At 46.1% G+C, this 20,230-nt stretch overlaps 1 protein-coding gene across 4 annotated transcripts; it reads left to right on the top strand.

Annotated features, from left to right (window-relative positions):
* Window positions 1–149: 149 nt before the first annotated feature.
* aplp2 (amyloid beta (A4) precursor-like protein 2) lies at window positions 150–20,082 on the top strand. 4 transcript variants are annotated; one of them, XM_037267133.1, is made up of 17 exons: window positions 150–446; window positions 9,855–10,028; window positions 10,133–10,262; window positions 12,590–12,702; window positions 12,787–12,998; window positions 13,145–13,341; window positions 13,443–13,610; window positions 13,781–13,989; window positions 14,098–14,256; window positions 14,346–14,474; window positions 15,053–15,152; window positions 15,838–16,014; window positions 16,271–16,306; window positions 16,847–16,929; window positions 17,675–17,752; window positions 18,163–18,318; window positions 18,411–20,082. In XM_037267133.1, the coding sequence occupies exons 1-17, from the start codon at window positions 375–377 to the stop codon at window positions 18,510–18,512; spliced, it is 2,295 nt and encodes a 764-aa protein (XP_037123028.1). In that variant the 5' UTR covers window positions 150–374; the 3' UTR covers window positions 18,513–20,082. The 4 variants fall into 4 exon arrangements, with proteins under 4 accessions (XP_037123028.1, XP_037123030.1, XP_037123031.1 ...); XM_037267135.1 differs by lacking the exon at window positions 17,675–17,752; XM_037267134.1 differs by lacking the exon at window positions 16,271–16,306 and having other exon boundaries at window positions 152–446.
* The last annotated feature ends 148 nt before the right edge of the window (window positions 20,083–20,230 follow it).

Raw genomic sequence — 20,230 nt, forward strand, 5'->3', positions numbered from 1 at the left:
CTCGGCTTCGCCGTGTTTGTCCTGCAGTTCCCCTTGGATGCCCCCAAGAGGCGCGCTGCGTCCAGACGAGTGAATGTCGACCAGCCAAGCGAGAGAGAGGAGGGAGGACATCTATGAGGGAGGAGGCACCATCCACGGAGCAGCCTTCCCAATAATCTCTACCCACATTTCCACGACGGAGCCACTCCGTAACTCGGTGCCCTCCCTGCGTTTTTTTTCTTCCCTCCACTCGTCCAAACAAGCAGAAGCAGGATTCGCTCCCGCTCGTCGTGTGGCGAAGAGCAGATATCGTCGTTGCGTTCCCTGGGACGTTTTAAGCGCGTCTTCTTGACGCCGGAGAGCTCCGTGAAGGAGTTATTTCCCGCCCGTGGAAGATGGGTTCCGTCCCAGTGATATCAGCTCTGCTTTTGGCCGTCGTGGTGCCATCGTTGGCCGGATACATCGAGGTACGTTGACGTGTTTATTTTTATTTTTTGTGTGGTTTTGCACCGACATACCACCTTATATAGGTATGTCAACAGTGTTCTGTGGTTTTATTGGCGCTGGAACATTTTTGTTGTTGTATTAGCAATATATTAGTAGGAATGGTAATATCAGCCAGACATCAAACAGTGAGTAATAAGAGATATATCCCCCCCGCCACCTGGTAGTTTCATTCGAGAAGGTTCGTGGTGCAGAGATCAAATGAAAGACGAGTGGCTTTGTCAGGCCTCGGGGACCACGCAGATAACACACAGTAACCTCTCTCCCTCCGCGCTGCCTGTTAACAGTCTATCTTTAACACACAGGAGGACGTTTTCTAATCTACTTGGAGCCTTTTTGACCACCCTCCCTTTCCGTAGCCGCATGCTGTTTTGCCAGGTGTCGTGCGGTCATCCCTCGGTTATATCGCGGTTCGACTGTATCGCTGATTTTGTGTTAAAAGTCATTTTGGGGATGTGTTGATGTAACGTTCGTTGTTACAGAATGCGGGATTTTTTGTTTTTTTAGGTGTACAACCATTTTCTTTTCATTATTGCTGCTAATGTTCTTTGGGTTATATTTGCAAACGTTTTTACAATGTGTAGGAGGTTTTCTTTTATGGGCCCTCTATCGCTCACACTAAACAGGGATTACTGTACTTTAAAATGGAAAAAAAGACCTTAATGTGGGCATTATTGTTGCGCACCATAGAAGAAGAAATAATGTTAGCCAAGAACTTGATTTTTTGTTATATATATGACATAAAATAGCTGCCAGGGGTTACACTGGCATCTCCTATTCTCAAATTTAGGCTCGTTTGTTCTGGCATAGCAGCAACCTCATTGATTTTGGCCCAGGACGAGAACACTACTGATTTTTTTTTTTTTTTTACGTAAGCTGATGGTCAAAGTTGTTAGAAACCATCTCAATAAGTGAGATGGCAAAGTGGCAAATTTGTCAGTTGCAGAATTTCTATGTAGTTTTTTTAACACTATGCTGTGGATTAAAAAAAAAAAATAGTACAGAAAGATAGCTGGTGGGTGAAGTTGGGAAACTGTGGTTGGTGGTCTGTTGCCTTCGCCTGTCCAAACAAAACTAACCCCCCCTAATCTTCACACCCACCTGGAAGTCCACTTTCACACCTCGCTCTGGATCGCACATGTGTGACAACAACCCAGACGTCTCCACCTGACCAGTTGTTTCTCGCCATTTGGCAGCCGGCCCACCCGCCGGGCTCCCTCCCCCATGAGGCCTAAAAATGCCGAGCCGAGCGAAATCGATGCCTCCAAGCGGCGGTCAATACAGGACAGACTCCCCCCGGGGGAGATTAATGGAGGAAACGCACTTCTCCTCCTGATCAGTCAGCGTGATTAAAATGGTGGAATGACTTGCATTTTTTTTTTTTTTTTGAGGGGGGTGCTGAATGTTGTTGCTTGGAATTTATTTACAGCACTAAACACATACAACTTTTAAAAATATGCATAGATGTCACGTGGCGGATGCTGCCACGCCACGCTGCGCCGGCCTTGACCTTTTGATTTATGGGCTCCCGAGAGACTCGCTCGCTTCTCGTGTCAGGCGTGTTTTATTCCCCACTCGCCTTCTTGTTGTTCACGGCCGCCGCTCGAGCACTCGGCTGAGTGCAAACTCTTTTGTTGAGCGTCAGCTACCCACCTGCTCTGCAAAAATGCAAGATGAAATCTAAAACCAAAGCAAACTGTAAAGAATTATTATAATAATTTTATAATTTCCTTTTTCTAAAAAACAACACTTTTTTTGGTTTGAAGTTGGAACGGAAAAATGGCGTTTCCATTCATTTCAATGGGGAAATGTGATTTGAGATACAGTTGTACAACTTGCTAAAAAGGATTGTTGCTACATTGTGATAAAAAATGATTACGGACTGAAACATGACCGTCAGCATTTTGTGTCAAGTTCATATCGGTGCATTTTTTTCCACGAGTGTGTGTGTGTGGGGGGTTGGGGTAAGTGGAATGCTACCAGCACCCTGCGTAGGTCCTTTTGTTTTGGGACCGACCCAAGGCTTTGTTTTGTTGTGTGAGCTGTCTTGGTGGCAGATAAATCAATTCACCCTCCCTCCAAAGAGCTTTTTAGATTGCTAATCATGTTCTCGGGCTGCCTTCTGTCGTGTCAATCATCTGCCGCCCCCGTTGCCCTTTGCTGGTGGATTAGCAGGTAAAAGCTTGTTTTCATTGTTGCGAATCCTCTTAAGTGAAAAGAAGAAGAAGAAAAAACACTCGAGTGTGCCAGTAGGAAGGACAAAGTATCAGTTGCACTCGGCGGTTCAATCGGCTGAAAATGTTGCCCTTTTTTTTTTGTCAGGTTTTGGGTGCGAATAGACCCTGCCCCCAAATTTTTTGTAAGAATACATTTTAGCAACAATGGCCTGTGACCGACAACGGGGAAGGAATTATTCTTCCTTCCCTCAAAGCCTCCTCGGCGAGCCTCCCGCCTCCCTTCCTTCCGGCGCTCGTCTTCCCGCAGCGACTGCGCCGTCAGATACGCTCATAAAAGCTCATCGTGCGGATTTCGAGGCGAAAGGCTCATCAGGCGAGCCTTGTTCTCGCTGCGCTTGCCTTTGTCTCCCTCGGCTGGGGTTTCATTACCCGCTAGGAGAACGGACCGCAACTGCTGGACTGCACACATGGCTCAACAAACCATAGTTTGTTATCATGAGAGCTTGAACAGGGAAATTTTAGCTTTGGAAAATTATTCTGATAAAAAAAAAAAAATGACGCGATGGACATCTGGAGGCCTCTGCCATACCAAACAAGAGCTTCTCATTGATACATGAAGCACCCGATTTCTTTTTGGTCATATGTAGGACAAGATGGCCGCCGAGCACACCTGTGTGTCCTTGCAACAGCTGTGCAGCCATATTCTTTGTGTGGCCGGGCGTGCAGGAATGCGGCGCTTTGTGCTCATATTGTGCTGCGAGCGAGCGCTCTTCCTGCCATGGAGCTAGTCACTAGACAAAACCTCCCCCCCCGCTCTCCCCCGTTGCCCCCTCCCACCACCAATAACGTCGCTGGAAGCAGGACCGCCTCCCCCCGACTTTATTATTTCATGCTTTCGCCGTCGGGGGACGCGAGGCAACGCCGGCGGTTTAAACCCGCTCACCCTTCCGTGTGTGTGCGCACGCTTTTACTCCATTAATAAAACATCAAGTGAGTGATAGAGCTCTTGTCAAGCCCGCCTCAGGTCCATCTGTCCCCAAATAGTCCCCGCCTGTCCGCTCGTGAGGACATCCGTCCCCTGCGGGTCCGCCACACTGATTAGCTCACCCTCCCTAGCTTGGATGGCGCTCACAGACATGTTTGCTTTCAAGAAGGTGACAGGAAAAAAAGAATGTGGAATGAAAGTGTCCACCTAAAGGAAGAGGAACCTGACACGGCAATATGAGAAGATGCAAGGGGGGTAAATGAGGTGAAAGGCCATTGATACCGTTGGAAGCGGTGATGTCACAAGTAGACGCAAGGGGAAACGGAAATATGGAGAATATGCTGGTTGGAGGAACAAAAGGGGGACTTGGAGCTGGAGATGGGGAGCAGAATCAGGCGAGGAGGTGGAGGGGGGGTAGAAGGAATGAAGCAGGATGTGAGAATGTGAAAGATGGAAGCAGCAATAAGGAGGAAATGTGAAGACACGTTCCTTGCTTAATGGGTGATGAGGACGTCACGTGACTTCCTAACAAAAGGGACTGTACTAAACTGTTTGTTACCTGACATCTCCTGTCCAATCAGTGTCACTGCTGATATGCTGTGTCTTACTTTTCGAACCGATACGGCTATATCGTGATTCGTTCTCTCCAAATAGCATTTTTTTATTTCAGTCCACGCGACCACCATTTTGATCCCCGTGTGAGGCAGAAGGTAGTCTGCTGGGAGGCGTAAATGCGCACCCCCCCCGGAGATTGCGTTAGGCCGGCGCCGCCTGATACAGCGTTTCTCAAGGAGAAGGTGGCCAAGGACATCCCCCCCCCCGCGTGAGACATGTGGGGGCGGTCGGGGGGGTGTTTATCATCTTCTAAACCGCTCACGCCACGGATTCAATCCCACACAGGAAGACACAAAAGCGTCAAATTTGTGTGTGTAATCTGGCACGCGTTAATGACAGTCCGTCTGCGCTCTTCTTTAATGTCGCTCGGATGCCTGACGGGGAACCCGGGAAAGACAAGAAAGATGCACGGGCGTGTCCCCCACCCCCCGTCTTAATCGCCCCCCATCGTGTCGAATTGCACTTCAAATAAGCTTTTAGCTGCGTTGGCGGGCATGTTGATGGTTCCCCTGGCTCGTAAAAAGAGGAATAGCGTCGCCACGGTTGCCATGGTAATCCCACATTGCTTACTTTAGTGCTTTGTAATTAATTTGACACCGGTAATTCTCAGACACAACTTTGAATCACTTGTGACAAACCATCGCTTGGGTTACGCAAGGCATCATCGAGTCATCCAATCTTGTATTATTCACGCAGGCGTGTCAGGTTGATCTTTTCGAGCTCAGGATTTTATTTTCTTGAAAGCCGCGGCCGCATTTCTAAAATATCAATTAGCAGAGTCGTCAACATTTAGCGGATTCGATTCACTTTCAATCGATTCTTTTCTGATATCTGCTCGCTTCCTCTGCTTGCACTTTTTATGGCCCGTCGAGATGATACATGTCTGGTATTTTGGATCTGGGATAAAAAGCAATCAAGCTCGGACCAGAATTCCATTACCGAGATGAATTTTAGCCGCGGGCGCCAAACGTGAAATAGTCCGACGAAGCCATTAAAAGTCATTTGATCTTCCGTGGCTAATTTTAGCACCCTCAGAGCAGCCTTTCCTCTTCTCTGTCCGACTGCAAACGTGTCGGATGGGGCCAATTTTGTCAATCTGTTTATTGATCCCTCTAATGATCTATCTGTTGGTTCCGTGATCGTGCTAACAAGCTCGCTTCTCTCACGCCTTTGTGCTGTTTTCGTCCGTTCCACGCTTGCGTCTTGCAAAATAGCGGGAGTGATGTAAGGCTGCATGCAGAGATAAATAATTTAGTCATCCTATGAGAGAAGTGAAATTTTCACCGCAGCAATATCGACACGCAAACAACCAACAAAGTCCAAATTAAAGCCAAGAGCCGCATTTTGGAGGAAATAAAAGATGACCTCGTTGTTACGTGTTAAGCAATTGTCACATTTTGCTCCAGTAATAATTGTACAATTTGTTCTCTTTCACAATGAACTGACTTTGAAATGTAAACGTGTCAAAATTTGGATCATAACAAAACAGTTTGGAGTTTACTTTTGGCTCAGAGGACGGGAGAAAGTGAGGCGAGCGCCTCTCATCCCTCCCCAAATCCTCCTCCTGAGCGCCGGAGATTAGCCGGCCGACCTCATGGAGGCCCCCGCTCCTGCGGCTAATCCCGCTCTTTTTAAACTGCCGAGTTTGCGCAACGCACTGGACAGACGAGGGGATTTAACTGTTGCCCAAAACACAGCGAGCCGCCCTCGCTTCAATCTCGAGACAAGCGCCGTCACCTCGTTTCAGTCCATAACAGGCCTTCATTGACCGGACGCTTTGGCGTTGGTCGCCCCATCCACCTCGCACAGCTAATTTAATCAGTCTAATGCCCGCGTTACAGCACGACGCTTATCGACCGGTCAATCCCTCGCAGCGGCGGCGGCCGCTCGCCACCCGGATGAAAAAGTAAGACAGGACAAAGCCTGTCAATTTAGCTTAGCTTTAACGTCACGAAGACGTCGAAGGAAGGATATGGAACTAACGTGAACAATGAGCTCTGCGGTTCGTTTCGGTTCGACAAATGTGAGACTTAGCGCGTACTAGCTCTATTCTAGCCCGAAACATCTGGTGATGTCAGGTGCGTAATCCTCTGGAGGACACATGGACGCTAAGCTGGGATGGACGGCTCACATGGGGAGTCACAGGTGGAGAGTATTCTCATGACGTTAAGCCAACGATCATGACGTGACTCCAAGTGTCTGTCATGACAAGCAATCATAGTTGTTGCCGATCGATTTATCTGATCAAACATCTGCGTAGCCTAGCAAAACCTTAGCTGGCTCTAATTAGGAATTTCTTTATCTCCATATCGCACTCCACAAATAAATAAAAAATTCCTAATCTGCTAGCTAACACACATTTCCTAAAAACACTGAGCAATTACGTTAAAATTACATAGCTAGCTAGCTAGCTCATTTGTTTGTTCATTCATTTTGGATGACTCGAGAGAAAATTTGTTAATTTACTTTGAATGTTTAAATGGCTTCCGAGGAAATTACTTTGTCGGTCCGTCAGTCCGTTGTAATAATAACTAATACGCAAGCTGGTGATTGGCGAACTGGTGGGGGAAATTACTGAGAACTGCAACAATATATAACTGTGAGCTGCACTGTTTGATTTTACATCCAAACAGCTTTTTTTTCATGGCGCTCCTGGCGCCATTTCAAAGAAAACCGTATTTCTCCTTTTGCTTTATACTTTGAACAATATTTAGACGATATCCGTATTAAGGAAAATCCTAAATCCCACTGTGCGTTGAGGCTCTGCGGGCGGGAAGACGAAACCCCAGTGGAAGCTTATAAATAGTCCAGACGGAACTTCTCCTTCCCAAATGGGACCCGCCGCGGCGTGCCAGAGGAAAGAAGAGCTTTGCTCCAATTAACAGTCCTCCCTTGCCCTAGTCGCTTGTCTTTCGCATTTTGAAGTGTACTTTGAGAAAAAGAATCACATATTAAATCACAATCATAATATTGAAGAGACAAAAATATTTTTTTTTCAACTTGTTTCGTAGCTCAAGTTTGCTCAGGAATGTTTCGGCGTAGCTAGGGACCAAACGTCATTCCCACTTTTTTGTTGCGTTGGCAGGGAAAGTGTCCAGCGGCCGTGAGGACAAAAGAGAGTTTCAGTGGGACGGACAAGCTTATTTGCATTCCAGCGAGGCTTTGCCCTTCGGATTCAGAGCATGACGTCTCTTTTTTTTTTTTTTTTTCCTCCTTTTATGACTCTGTTCTTACTGTCCACCCTTTGCCACAGGGAAGGAAGGGCTTGTCCTGTGTGTGTGTGTGCGTGTGAGGGTGGGTGTCATTGAATAGCGTCCTTCCACCCTATCCTGGTGTCCAAGTGATGTTTGTGGAGTGTCTCAGGTCTCGGCCTTCCCACGGCTTCACTGTCCCCGTGAATCATGTCACTGTGTTAATGTGTGTGTTTTTGTGTATGTGTGTGTCTGTGCATGTGTGTGGATGCCAGGATTCTGTTGGCCTGTTTACAGCTACTGCGGAATTTGACGATACGTTCAAAACGTTGCGCCAGAATCTGTCGGCATACAGTGCGTGAGTGAGTCTGTGTGTGTGAGTGTGTATGTGTGTGGTTTCACACCAGACTATCTTACTTAAGCGTCTAGTCACCACGGGGAAGGATTAGGCGGATTTCACCATACCAGGCATTTCTCTGCAGTCACATGGCCCCTAAGCATTCTGGGAAAAGTCCTAAACCGCGACGGTCCGGGAGGCGCGGGGTGCCAGGCCCAACATTTTGGAAAGTTCACACGCAGTCCACAAAGTCCAGATACTTTGAGCGTCCGTTCGTCTTTCCTGTTTACTTCCTCCCGGGATGGGTGGATGCCGTGTGTGACATCATCGCGCATCCCGGCGGGCATTGCTGTGTATTTATGGGTCAGCTGTTTTTCTGTCACACTCACGCAAAACTGGACTTATTTATTTGGGGATATAAAAAATAGTTTTTGGGGAATCAGTTGTAGGACAAAAAAAATCCCCGATTCAGCTCTTGTTTTGGATGGCTTGCTAAGATTCCATCTTCATGTGTCACGATAACAGCGCAGTTACTGATTAAACGTTAATTCAGCTTCAGCGTGACCTTTGAATCCTGGTTTTGTCCCACAATGTTAATTAGTGCCAAGAACCATCTACGCCTAATAATGGACACCTGCTATTGTGTTTGCATTTGTATTACACCCCCCAAAAAATAATCACTCGGTGTTGTCAAATTTGAGCATGTTGAGTTGAACACAACAGTTGAGTTGTTTGACTGGCAGCAGGTTGACAGAGGTTAGTAATTGCGTCTTCTGCCACCTAGTGGAAAAACATTGTATTGTTCTGCCGTCTTGCAGATAGCGTTATTTGTACGTAATAGACATTAATTTACAATTGGATAGTTTCAAGCACATTTGAAATTGGCCGTTTGGACATGGGCAGGAAGTAAAGAGCAAGCATGGCTGCGAGAATGTTATTCTGTATCTAAAAAAAAATCGGTCAGGCCCTGCTTTGGAGGCACTGGGCTAACACACAAAGCTTTTTTTTTTCCAGGCAGGAAAAACAATAGAAGCAAAAGTGTAATTTGGTGTGTGGTGACATTTCGGGAGAAAAAATGAATGCAAGTCTCATTTAGTTTTCCTCAGCGTGAGTTCCTGACTCATATTTTATTTTTTATTTTTTTGCTTTGAACTTCATTTTGCCTCTTGGAACGGAGCTAATCCTCCCGCAATGATGCGTGACGACCGTGACGATGATGCAGCCACTCTTGACTGCTTGACTTCTTCCCCTGCCACAATAAATTCAAATGAAAATGTCACTTTCGGTATGAGAGCGAAGAGCTACCCGCTCTCAGATGTTACCGCTATCAATACGCCAATGAGTTGGCGCTATTTCTCTTGATTCTGCATTTGATTTCCCCTCTAGTGCTCGTCCCCCAAATTGCCCGTCGCCATCTCTGGAGAGCAAATGAGGATGTGTGTGTGTTCGTCTATGTGTGTATGTCAACTGCAGCTATTCTGATGTTGATTACGCAGCACTTGCTTTGTTATGACTCTGTACTGGTCTGCACTTGTCATCAGCACGAGGTGGGGGTATGGCTAGAATCTCGAATATTCACGAAAAAGCCTGGCAAGAACATGCCAACTCCACACAAGAGGGCCAGAGTCGAGATTCAAACCCAGAACCTCAGAACTGTGAGACAGGCACGCTAACCACTCCACCACGGTGTACTGCCAAAAGAATCTTGTGGCCACAGCCTTTACTTAATTTAACCTCGCAGGAGAAGTGAATGATCCGTCTGAGGAGCAAGAAAGAAATGTTCTCGTCGGTGAGGCGTTTCCTCCCACCAGACCAAAACCTCGCCCAAACAAAACGCTCCCTTATCAACAGTAGCTAGCTGCGTGTTTGGTACATCAGCCTCAAAAAAAAAAAAGAAACTGCTGATTTATAAGACAACCATTGCAAAAACATTCACACTATGTAGCAAATGCATTCAAGGGACAGTGTGTAGAATTTAACGCCCTCTAGTGGTGAACTCATAGAATGCAGTAGGTTTATGTAACAACGATGACTATTGTACTGTGCTTCCTATCTTGATCTTGCAGGCGCTGGCAGCCAACGCGGGCACCGGGTTCGCCGTGGCCGAGCCACAGGTGGCCATGTTCTGCGGCAAGCTCAACATGCACGTCAACATCCAAACGGGCCGCTGGGAGCCGGATCCGTCCGGGACCAAGAGCTGCGTGGGCACCAAGGAGGGTGTGTTGCATTACTGCCAGGAGGTGAGTCACCAAGCAAAAGCAACCTGATGAAAACATTCACAGGATCGTCTGTGTTTTTTTTTTTTTTTTTTATGAACCCTTGGCGTTTTTTTTTTTTTTGGCAGATGTACCCAGAGCTCCAGATCACCAACGTGGTGGAGGCCAACCAGCCGCTGCGCATCGAGAACTGGTGCCAGAAGGAGAAGAAGGTGTGCAAGGGGCACGCCCACACCGTGGTGCCTTACAAATGCCTCGGTAAGTCCATGCAAGATTAAAAAAAATAGAATTATTAGTAATATTACAACACTAGTTATTAAATTACACAAGATTTTTTTTTCCTGAGAGAAAAATAATTTGACTGGAATAATGTAACCGGAAACAAAGTCATCATCATGTTGCCGTCCGAGTGGTCGCTAAGAGCTCGTCTCAAGTGTCCTTATTTTGTCTTTCTGTGTGAGAGTTTAGTCTCTGTCGCAATATTGAACCTGGATGTGAGGTGACTAATGTTATCCCGGACGGAGCTGCAGACCACTTCCATCCGTCACGGTGGAGGCCTCCGGGGGCTACGCTCGTTATTTATTATTGCCGAGGAGGCTTGTTAAGCAATAAAGCACAATCGGATTTTTTTTTTATCCCCCCTCCGGCTCAGGCAAAGATCGTAAAGTCCTGCAGGGGCAGCGCCCAGGAGGTCTGCTGCATCTTGGCCTGGCGCCGTTTGACTTTTGCAAGGGTGGGCAACCTTTGGCACTGGGGAGCCTGATATGTCGCACGCAAACTTCTTCTGATTCAGTCGCTCGCTATGCAGTTTGAGAAACAAAAAGAACTCTGTTGTTAAAATTTTTATTTTAGATTAAATGGGTTTTCTTTATTTTTAGATTTTTTTTTCCCCAAAACCTCAAATAGTAAAGAAAAAAATATTTTGTCACATTTTAACTAACACTACTTTTTATGTAAAAAGAAAATCTTATAATAGTTCGATAGTAATTGATTACATTTGTTTTGGAACTATGACGATAACATAACAAAATGTGCAACCGGTGAAAGCGCTGAGAATAACGAATACGATGTCACGTGACTGTCCTGGTTTGTGTGTGCAATTTGGAGCAAGACAACACACGCCTGACTGGCGAGAATCGCAAACAAAAGTGAGGTTTGGGGGGGGGACATCAAATCATCTGCTCTTGCGCTGCACCAGCTTTCCGCCACTTTTCCGGAAGCCTTTTTTGCTGATTGAGTCGTGCCGCTGGCTCGCTGTCGGCGATTGAAAAAATCCATTAGCGTTTGCGCCGGACTGTGAAATGGGCGACAATTCATGAGCATTCTTGGCAGTAGGCAAGGGCTAGTGAGATTTTTTTTTTTTTTTAATGTTCACACGGCAAACATCGCGGCTGGAGAGAGGCCGAGTCTAGAATACAAATGAAGACAATTTCAGGCTGAATCTTTCCACTCGATGACAGATAAAGATCCAAAGCAGAGCTGGAGACGAGTTGTGTGGCGGTCGTCAAGCGCGAGTTGTCAAACAAACACCGATTCTTTTATTGCTTGTGTGTGTTTAAAAATAATGCATTAAAAATAATACATAAAAGAAATAATAAATATAAAAATAAATTAAATATATATAATTATATACATTATATATATTTATTTATATATATAAATCTAAAAATAAATACATATTAAAAAATAATACATAGTGACCTTGGAAAAGATAATTGCAGTTGTGATTTAAAAAAAAAAAAAAAAAAAAATTATTCAATGATGATGTATTGCAGTGCGTCACCGCTGCAAACGACATCAATAAACATTGTTCAACCAATGAAATGACTTTTAACGTTATAAGCTAACAGGTTGCAATTTAGCCAACAAAATGAGTCAAACTTCAGATTCGGCTGTCGACTTTGATTTCGATTTCAAAAGCCTCAGCGGCGCCGCCGTTTGTCGTCGCAGACGCTAATCCGCCGCGTGTGCGTGATTCAGCGTGGGGTTACGTGATTCAGACCCTCGCTCTTGTAAGCACCGGAGAGAACAGTGAGCGGCCCGTCGAGCGGCGCGCATGACAGGCGCCGATTTAATTGCCTCAAACTGGAAGCGCCCGTTTGTCTATCTCTGCACGCAGTTGTACTTTTTAGAAGCGAGTGAGTCGGACCTGAAGCGCCGTGGGGGGGGTGGAGCAGCAGCTGCAGAGCGCCCTGCTATTTGCAGCTCTCCTTCCATCCTACCCTCTCATTTTCCAAAACAGCCCCTTCCATGCTGGACAAACCACCAAACGAGCTGTTATCAGAGCGCTGCCTCCCTGGTTACGAAACCTCCCAGACCCCTTTTTTTTTTTTCCCGGGAGGGGGGGGGGGCGTCCTCACTCTCTTCAACAGAAGGCTTTCTATTCCCACTTCTTTCCAACTGTTGTCCATTATTTTCTTCATAATGGCCCTGCTTGGAGGCATACTTGCTTGCTTAGTCACGGGCCTTTACATTAGGTACACTCACAACGCACTTAAAAGTCACGCTGACCAATCAAGAAGGGGAAAATCAATACAATGCGACATCGGCGGCGCTAACGAGATGTTTTCTCTGTGACGTTGCAGTGGGCGAGTTTGTGAGCGACGTGCTGTTGGTTCCAGAGAAGTGCAAGTTCTTCCATAAGGAGCGTATGGACCTGTGCGCCAGCCACCAGCAGTGGCACGGCGTGGCCAAGGAGGTAAGACGGAAAACACGTGACTTGTTGTCGCCTTTCGGTTTGATTGCGCAATCTGAAGTGACTGGTTCCCGCCGCGCTCCTCAGGCGTGCTCCACCAGCAAGACGGTGCTGCACAGCTACGGCATGCTGCTCCCGTGCGGCACCGACAAGTTCCACGGCACAGAGTTCGTTTGCTGCCCGGCCTCCCGTGCCGAGGAGTCGGCCGACTCCACCCAAGAGGAGGAAGAAGACATGGAGGATGAGGAGATCGACGAGGCCGAGTTGGATGAAGAGGACGACACCCTCCGCGAGGACAGGTTCTTTGAGTTCTGTGTTTCCGAAATGTGTCAGAGTCTATGTGAACATTTTTGTTTTCTTCTTCTTTGCTTATCAACCCTCCTCTTTTACTCTAAACAATTGTCACCACAAAAATATCTTAGTGGATTTTGTGTCCGTATCGCAGCGAGGCCCTGTCCAACGAGCAACCCACGCAGAAAGGGGAGCCGCTGGATGAGGAGGATGAGGACGAGGAAGAAGAGGAGGATTACCACTATGTGTACGAGGATGAGGAGGCTGATAAGGAGGAAGACGATAAGCGAGACAGCAGCAGAATGTCGGACAGCCGCGAGGACCAAGACAAGACTCTGCAAGAAGTCAAAGGTTTGTAGTTTTTTGTATTTTTCTATTCTCCCAATGGCAATTAGTGTGTGCAGACACTTGATTCAATTGCGACCCCAATATAAAATGTAACCGCCCCTCAGCCGTGTGCACCCTGGAGGCGGACACGGGCCCCTGCAGGGCCTCCATGCCCCGCTGGCACTTTGACCTGAGCCAGAGGAAGTGCGTGCGCTTCATTTACGGAGGCTGCGCCGGAAATCGCAACAACTTTGACTCAGAGGAATACTGCATGGCCGTCTGCAAGCGACTCGGTGAGCCGTGAATGAATATTCTTCTTACTCATAGTAATTTCAAAATCAATCAAAAATAATTCTGAGTATTTATTTATTTATTTTTTTTTTTTAAAGCGCTATATCAAGTGTAGTATATATTCCACAAGTTTTTTTTCAAAACTGATTTGATGGTTGTTTGGTTCGGGCAGCCACGCCCCCAACGCCTCAGCCCGCCGACGACGTAGACATCTACTTTGAGACGCCGGCGGACGACAAGGAGCACAGTCGCTTCCAGAGGGCCAAGGAGCAGCTGGAGATCAGGCACCGCAACCGCATGGAGAGGGTGAGGAAGGAGTGGGAGGAGGCCGACCGCCAGGCCAAGAATCTGCCCAAGGCCGAGAGACAAACTTTGGTCCAGGTTAGTCGGTTTTTTTAAATCAACTATTTTTTATCAGGTGGCCCTTGAGTCCAAAAATGTGCCCCGCCCAACAACCACCCGTAGACAACGTTCTGTTTTTTTGCCCAGCACTTCCAGGCTATGGTGGAGTCACTGGAGGAGGAAGCCGCCAGCGAGAAGCAGCAGCTGGTGGAGACCCACCTGGCCCGAGTGGAGGCCATGCTGAACGACCGGCGCCGTCTGGCCCTGGAGAACTACCTGGCGGCCCTGCAGGCGGACCCACCCAGGGTGAGGGTTTATGCGCAGACCCCCGAGTCGCAGCCACCGGGGAACCGCGGCTGTGACGTCAGCAGCTAACCGCTGTTTGTGACCCGCAGCCGCACCGCATCCTGCAGGCGCTGCGCCGCTACGTGCGCGCCGAGAACAAGGACCGCCAGCACACCATCCGCCACTACCAGCACGTCCTGGCCGTCGACCCCGAGAAGGCAGCTCAGATGAAGTCGCAGGTGGGTGGGTGTTGTTGAACGACAGATGGATGGGTAGACATACACACAGTAAACAGACACTTTTTAATCATAATTTCAGGTGGCGTGCCATGTCGGTAAAATATGCGCCTTGGCTAAATAAAGCTTGGCAAAAACTTGATTACATAAGTGTGAATTCAAGTGGAGACACGTGTCTGTAAAACAAGCAGTACCTTGAAACTGCTGACTCACTTGTGACAAATCATTGTGAAGAAGATAGCCAACAATATTGCCGGCATTTTTATTTCCACGCAACAGCTTGGAGTGGGGGTGAAGTGAGGAGGCTCAGGTTTAGACTTGCTGGGCTTGTGTACAGAATAGGGAGTGAAGACCAGGCCACACAATGAAAAAATTGGCACATTATCGCCACCTGTTGGCTGTGTTGTTTCCTGCATGCACCTTCGAATGTTTTGCGTGTGTGTGCATGATTCATATTAAGACTGACAGGATAAAGGATGTTGCAGTGTGATTCAGACGTGGCGCTAATTTGCATTATGAGACTTCCTGTCACAACATGTGCAAGTGTGTCATACTTGACTTCCTTTCTCCTTATTTGTTAGGTGATGACTCACCTCCATGTGATCGAGGAGAGGATGAACCAGAGTCTGTCCCTACTCTACAAGGTCCCCTACGTGGCCGAGGAGATCCAGGATGAAATCGGTGAGTTCTTTTGAAGGGACCGGTATCATCACGGAATTTCTTCTACCACTGCAATGTATACGCCAGTGAGTTATTTGTCTACATGTGTTGCTCCACCTTTTGTGTTTAAACGGTTCTCTAACGGCAGCTATCAATGTTGACTTGTCATTTGGCCTTTCCATGATATAAACCGCAATATGGCCCATAACAAAAACTGTTAGCGAGGCAAAAAAGAAAAACTATTGATTAAATAATGAAGCAGTCGAGGTCAACGGTTAAATGTGTTGTTCTTTCTGAGCGCTGCGAAAGATTGAGCGCGGACGCGTCGATGAAAGTCGCGGCGTGTCGGCATGGAGATGAAAGCCGAGCGAGTGCGCTGACAGAACTGGGTCACGTTTGAGCCGCTTTCCTGCTGGGAGACTCCCTCGGAAAAAACACACAGACAAATGCTAATTGCTAGTTAGCGGAGAATGGTGAGCAGGTGCTTTGAGTTCTGTGAACATTTTGCTCACACTAATGATGGTGGAAATAAACATCTCCAAACACGATTTGGGAACAGAAAATGTCATTGTGGCCATAATAATCTGCCTATAAAATGCTAATTCATGGCTTCAAAATTGTAGCTAATATAGCGAAAAAAACAAATGAGAAAAAAACATGTCATGATTGGGGTTGTCTAGAGCCTTTCCATTTATTTTTTTGCCAGATGAGCTGCTCCAGGAGCAGAAAGCCGACATGGACCAGTTCCTGTCGTCCATCTCCGAGTCACAACCTGATGTCACCGTGTCGTCGGAGGAGAGTGCCGAGGTGCCCGTCGCGTCCGAGGGGAAACCCTACCGGCCCATCCAGGTCACTTCTTTAGGTTCCCGCCCGGAACCAGAAGGTGCGCATGACTTTATTGTCACCCTCGTAATCCTCATGCCAATTAAACATTACTACCATTAAAAGCCATAGGAATCAAAAAGATGCCTATTTTTATAATAATAAAATTATGACTTTAAAGTCAGTAGCCATCAATAGCCGTCAGTGGCAGTGAAAGATTTTGTCATCTCTTTTTCTTGCCTTTTCTTTGCTCACTCAACTTTTTCCTCCTTTCCCTCTTCATTATTCTTTATTTTCTGTCTCTTGTTAACAACAAGGCGACCTGTCCGACCCGCCGCGAGCGTTCAAGAAAGGTTGGTGCCAATCGTGGCGACTTCTTTCCCTCGTTATTTCCACATTTTCTTCCATTATGTTTCTCAAAGTTGCTTTTATGCCGCAACTTGGATAAAGCGGCGTGTTCTCGACAGTGGCAATCATATCAATTTCAAGAACCTGAACGGAGAAAACGTTTTAAATGTTTTCCTGTCAGATGATAATTGCTCAAATGCTAGCATGCTAACGGTTAGCATCATAGCCTAGCTCTCAGTCATCCAATTTGTGGTAATCTAAAAAGGTTAAATTAATAAAAGGTGTAATTTATTGTTTGTTTGTTTGTTTGTTTTTCTGAAATCATTCTAAAATGAGCCAAACATTTGTTGACGAGTATCTTCTGAATGCAGTATTGTTCGACTTTGTGCTAAATGTCAACACAGCACTCGCATTGTGCTGCACCCAAGAAAGAGCTTAATTGTCATCTTCCTCCGTACGCTGCGGAGACAAGCCAAGCATGCGCGTGATGATTTTGAGTCGCGCTTTTATCGATGTGCGCTGAGTCGGCTCTCTCGCCCTCGTAGGCTCTGCCGTGTCCGGCCTGGACGGGCTGATCGGTGCTGAGGAGAGACTGATCAACAGCAAGACCAAGATGGGACCTAACGTAGTAAGAACATTTTTTTTTTTTTTATCTGACTTAGCACGCACACACGTACAAACATACATATTTAGAAGCGGCCATTTCGATGCCAAACATCATTAGTAGGGATGAGCAAGAACCGTCATTTGTCGTTAATGAGCATTTTTCAGCAATACTTAACTCACATCCTAACATCACTTTGATATTTGAAGACAACACACACACACACACACAGCTTCCTCACAACTCCAAAATGAACTCTGTTGCCATAGTTACAGCAAACTGGCAGCGTGCGGGTCTTGCCGACAATCGGCTCGAGCCTTTGTTCGTGTGCATGCCACCCGTCTCCATGTGCTTGGTTGCTGCATGCGTGTGTGTCGCATGTTAACAAGCCTCAAACTGGGCTTTGCCAAAAAGTTGAACTGCTAATCTACAAGCAGTTGCCGTGTTTGCGTCGCATGCATGTGTGTGTGTGTCTGTTTTTGTGGCAATGTTTGTACTAAAGACAGAGAACATCAACATCCTGGCACAGGCGGCGCCTCTTCCGAAGGTTTGTGCGCTCAGTCGTGAAAAAATGAGTATGTGCGCCTACCCAGGAGTGTTTTTAACGCTCACACACAGACACGCACATACACACACTCTTCTCCTTCCAGCTTGCCCAAGACAGCAGCATCGCCCCCGCACTGATAATCTCTCCACCTGTCTCACACACACGCACACACACACACACACACACACGCAGTAACCTGGGCTGCCCTGTCTGTGTCGACAGGTGATTGATGAGTCTCTGGATGTTAAAGAAGTTGTTTACAGTGCAGAGAGAATCCGCGTTATTCATGATGATGAGCTGGTGAGTATGGCGGCGCCCCCTACAGGCCCCCGTTGGGCCCCGATTTAATCGACTGATTGCTCCCATTTGACTTGAGAGCTTCCACTGTAGTCGAAATCCGGTGTACACAAAATAGGTCCAGAATTTAAATTCCCACCCCTTCTTATATATTTTGTTAAATTATTATTATTATTTTCTTCAGGCGTCGTGCTGGTTTGAGCATGTGTGCATGCGTGTTATGCCGTTGGGCCATGTGACGCCACATATGATGACGTCACATGTGTCAGATGATGACTGGAACGAGAGACTTGTAGTTGTGTAGTTGGACGCACGGACACACAATTCACCTGCATCGTGTCCAAACATTTAGTCCAAGCGAATTATTTTTATGTCAATAGACATTAACTTGATTTCCCACCCCCTCCCACCAGGAGACCTACAGGCCCCTGGGCGAGGACTTCAGCTTCAGCAGCAGCGTTCTGATCGGGCTGCTGGTGATCGCGGTCGCCATAGCGACGGTGATCGTAATCAGCCTGGTGCTACTGCGGAAGAGGCAATACGGCACCATCAGCCACGGCATCGTGGAGGTGAGCCATCGTGTCTCCAAAATGGTTGCCCTTTCTGCTTACACAAATGAATTGCGGAATTTAAAGAGGAACTAAATTCTCCACGTTTAAAGGTGGACCCGATGTTGACGCCGGAGGAACGCCACCTGAACAAGATGCAGAACCATGGCTACGAGAACCCCACCTACAAATATCTGGAGCAGATGCAGATCTGAGCCTACAGGGGGCGCCGTGGCAGCGCATACTACTGACCAAGAATTCCATGATGAGATAATGACCATAACAATGCTGTTGTTCCACTCATTTGCAAATATCCAAAACAACACTTCTCCTTCTTCTTCTTTTTTGCATTGTTGATTACAAGGAGTTCTTTCTCTTGCCGTTTCCACTAGGTTGGATCAAAGATGTATAACATTTCTGCCGATTTTTATTGTTTTTTTAGACGTGATTCAAAAGCAGTTTTTTATGCCAACACCGCCGTTTTCTCTGTATTTTTCTCCTTGATAGCTTAATTGTAAATGAAGGTTATTTGTACTGATTCAAATGTATCCTGAAACAGCGGATTAAGGGGGAGGGCGAGGGGGGAGACATTTATTTACAGATATAGATATTATAAGATGGCAATATATATCTTGCCATTGGCTGACAGGCCCACAGACAAACACTATAAAAAATGGATGGATTATATAATAGAAAGGTATATTTGCAGCTCTGGGAAAAGGAAATAAACCACTGAAAAATTGCTCTTAAGAATTCAATAATTCAATTAAAAATCAAGTAAATACATTCTTAAAAGTTTAATGCAAATATATCGTACTTTGAGGGGGAAAAAAATAAAGACTACTGAACCATACTCGTGCAGTTATTCTTTTGCTTACCACTAGAGGAAGCCTTCGTATCTTTATTTTTTTGTGGCGGTCGTCTCAACTTTTTCCAGAGCTGTATTTGCAAGCTACTAATGTTGGGGAAGCTCTTAAACATTTTCAACTTTAATCATTTCAATTTTTTAATGCAGTGAGCAGAAAAACGTTTTAGCAGGGTTTCCTGCCGTTCTTTCCGAGATTGAATGTAAAATGAAATGTTCCATTTGAGATTGTGATAGGGATTGACTTTAACCTCATCAGAAACCAAATTCGGTTGCTTTGAGCCACATCTCATTTTCAATCATTTCGCTTTTTGCATGGGGATTTGGAATTTTTTTTTTTCGGGCTTTTTGCAAACTTTTCCTACTCAAGCCTCCCATTTTACAAATGTGGTTCCTCCCCATTAAAACACAGCATGGACAAATGATGTACATAAACAGAGATCTACGACAACTCAATAATCAAAGCTTAAACATTTGTCACCAAAGCTTCAAATACCCTGAAAACGAAACTAGGCCTCCTTTCCCCCCTCTGCTCTCTTTGTATAGTTGCTGTTACAATCATGGCTTTTTCTTTCCAGAGGACTTTTTTCTGTGCTGGTGTGCATTGTTCTGATACATAAAATGATGTTCTACATAGAAATATATATCTCTATTTTACATTTCTTTTTCTATTTGTTTGTTCTTCTTGTGACATTACCGTAGCTCTGTACGTCTCACTATGCACCCCTGAGAAAAAAAAAACAGCTTCGGTCTTGTAACTATATGACTGCCTGTTTGATTGTGTGGCAAGACAACACAGACACACATGGCTAAAATATGCTGTATTTCATTTGTAATATTATTATTAGTCATCAGAGTGGCGTTAACAAGCAGTTTTGTGGTAAAGGGGACAACACGTGTCAATAAAGTCACAACTTCCACTTTCTTGTGTCGTCTTTTCACACAGATTGACATTGATGGAGTTCTGATTTTAATAGTGTCAATGGTGGTTAAGCGCAAACATTTCGACACAATAGTCGTTAAATACAAAAATAATAGTCAGCGTTAAATTTGATGTTTTTCAGTGGC

This window comes from Syngnathus acus, chromosome 13 (assembly GCF_901709675.1).
Source record: "Syngnathus acus chromosome 13, fSynAcu1.2, whole genome shotgun sequence".
In the NCBI taxonomy this organism is placed as follows: domain Eukaryota; kingdom Metazoa; phylum Chordata; class Actinopteri; order Syngnathiformes; family Syngnathidae; genus Syngnathus; species Syngnathus acus.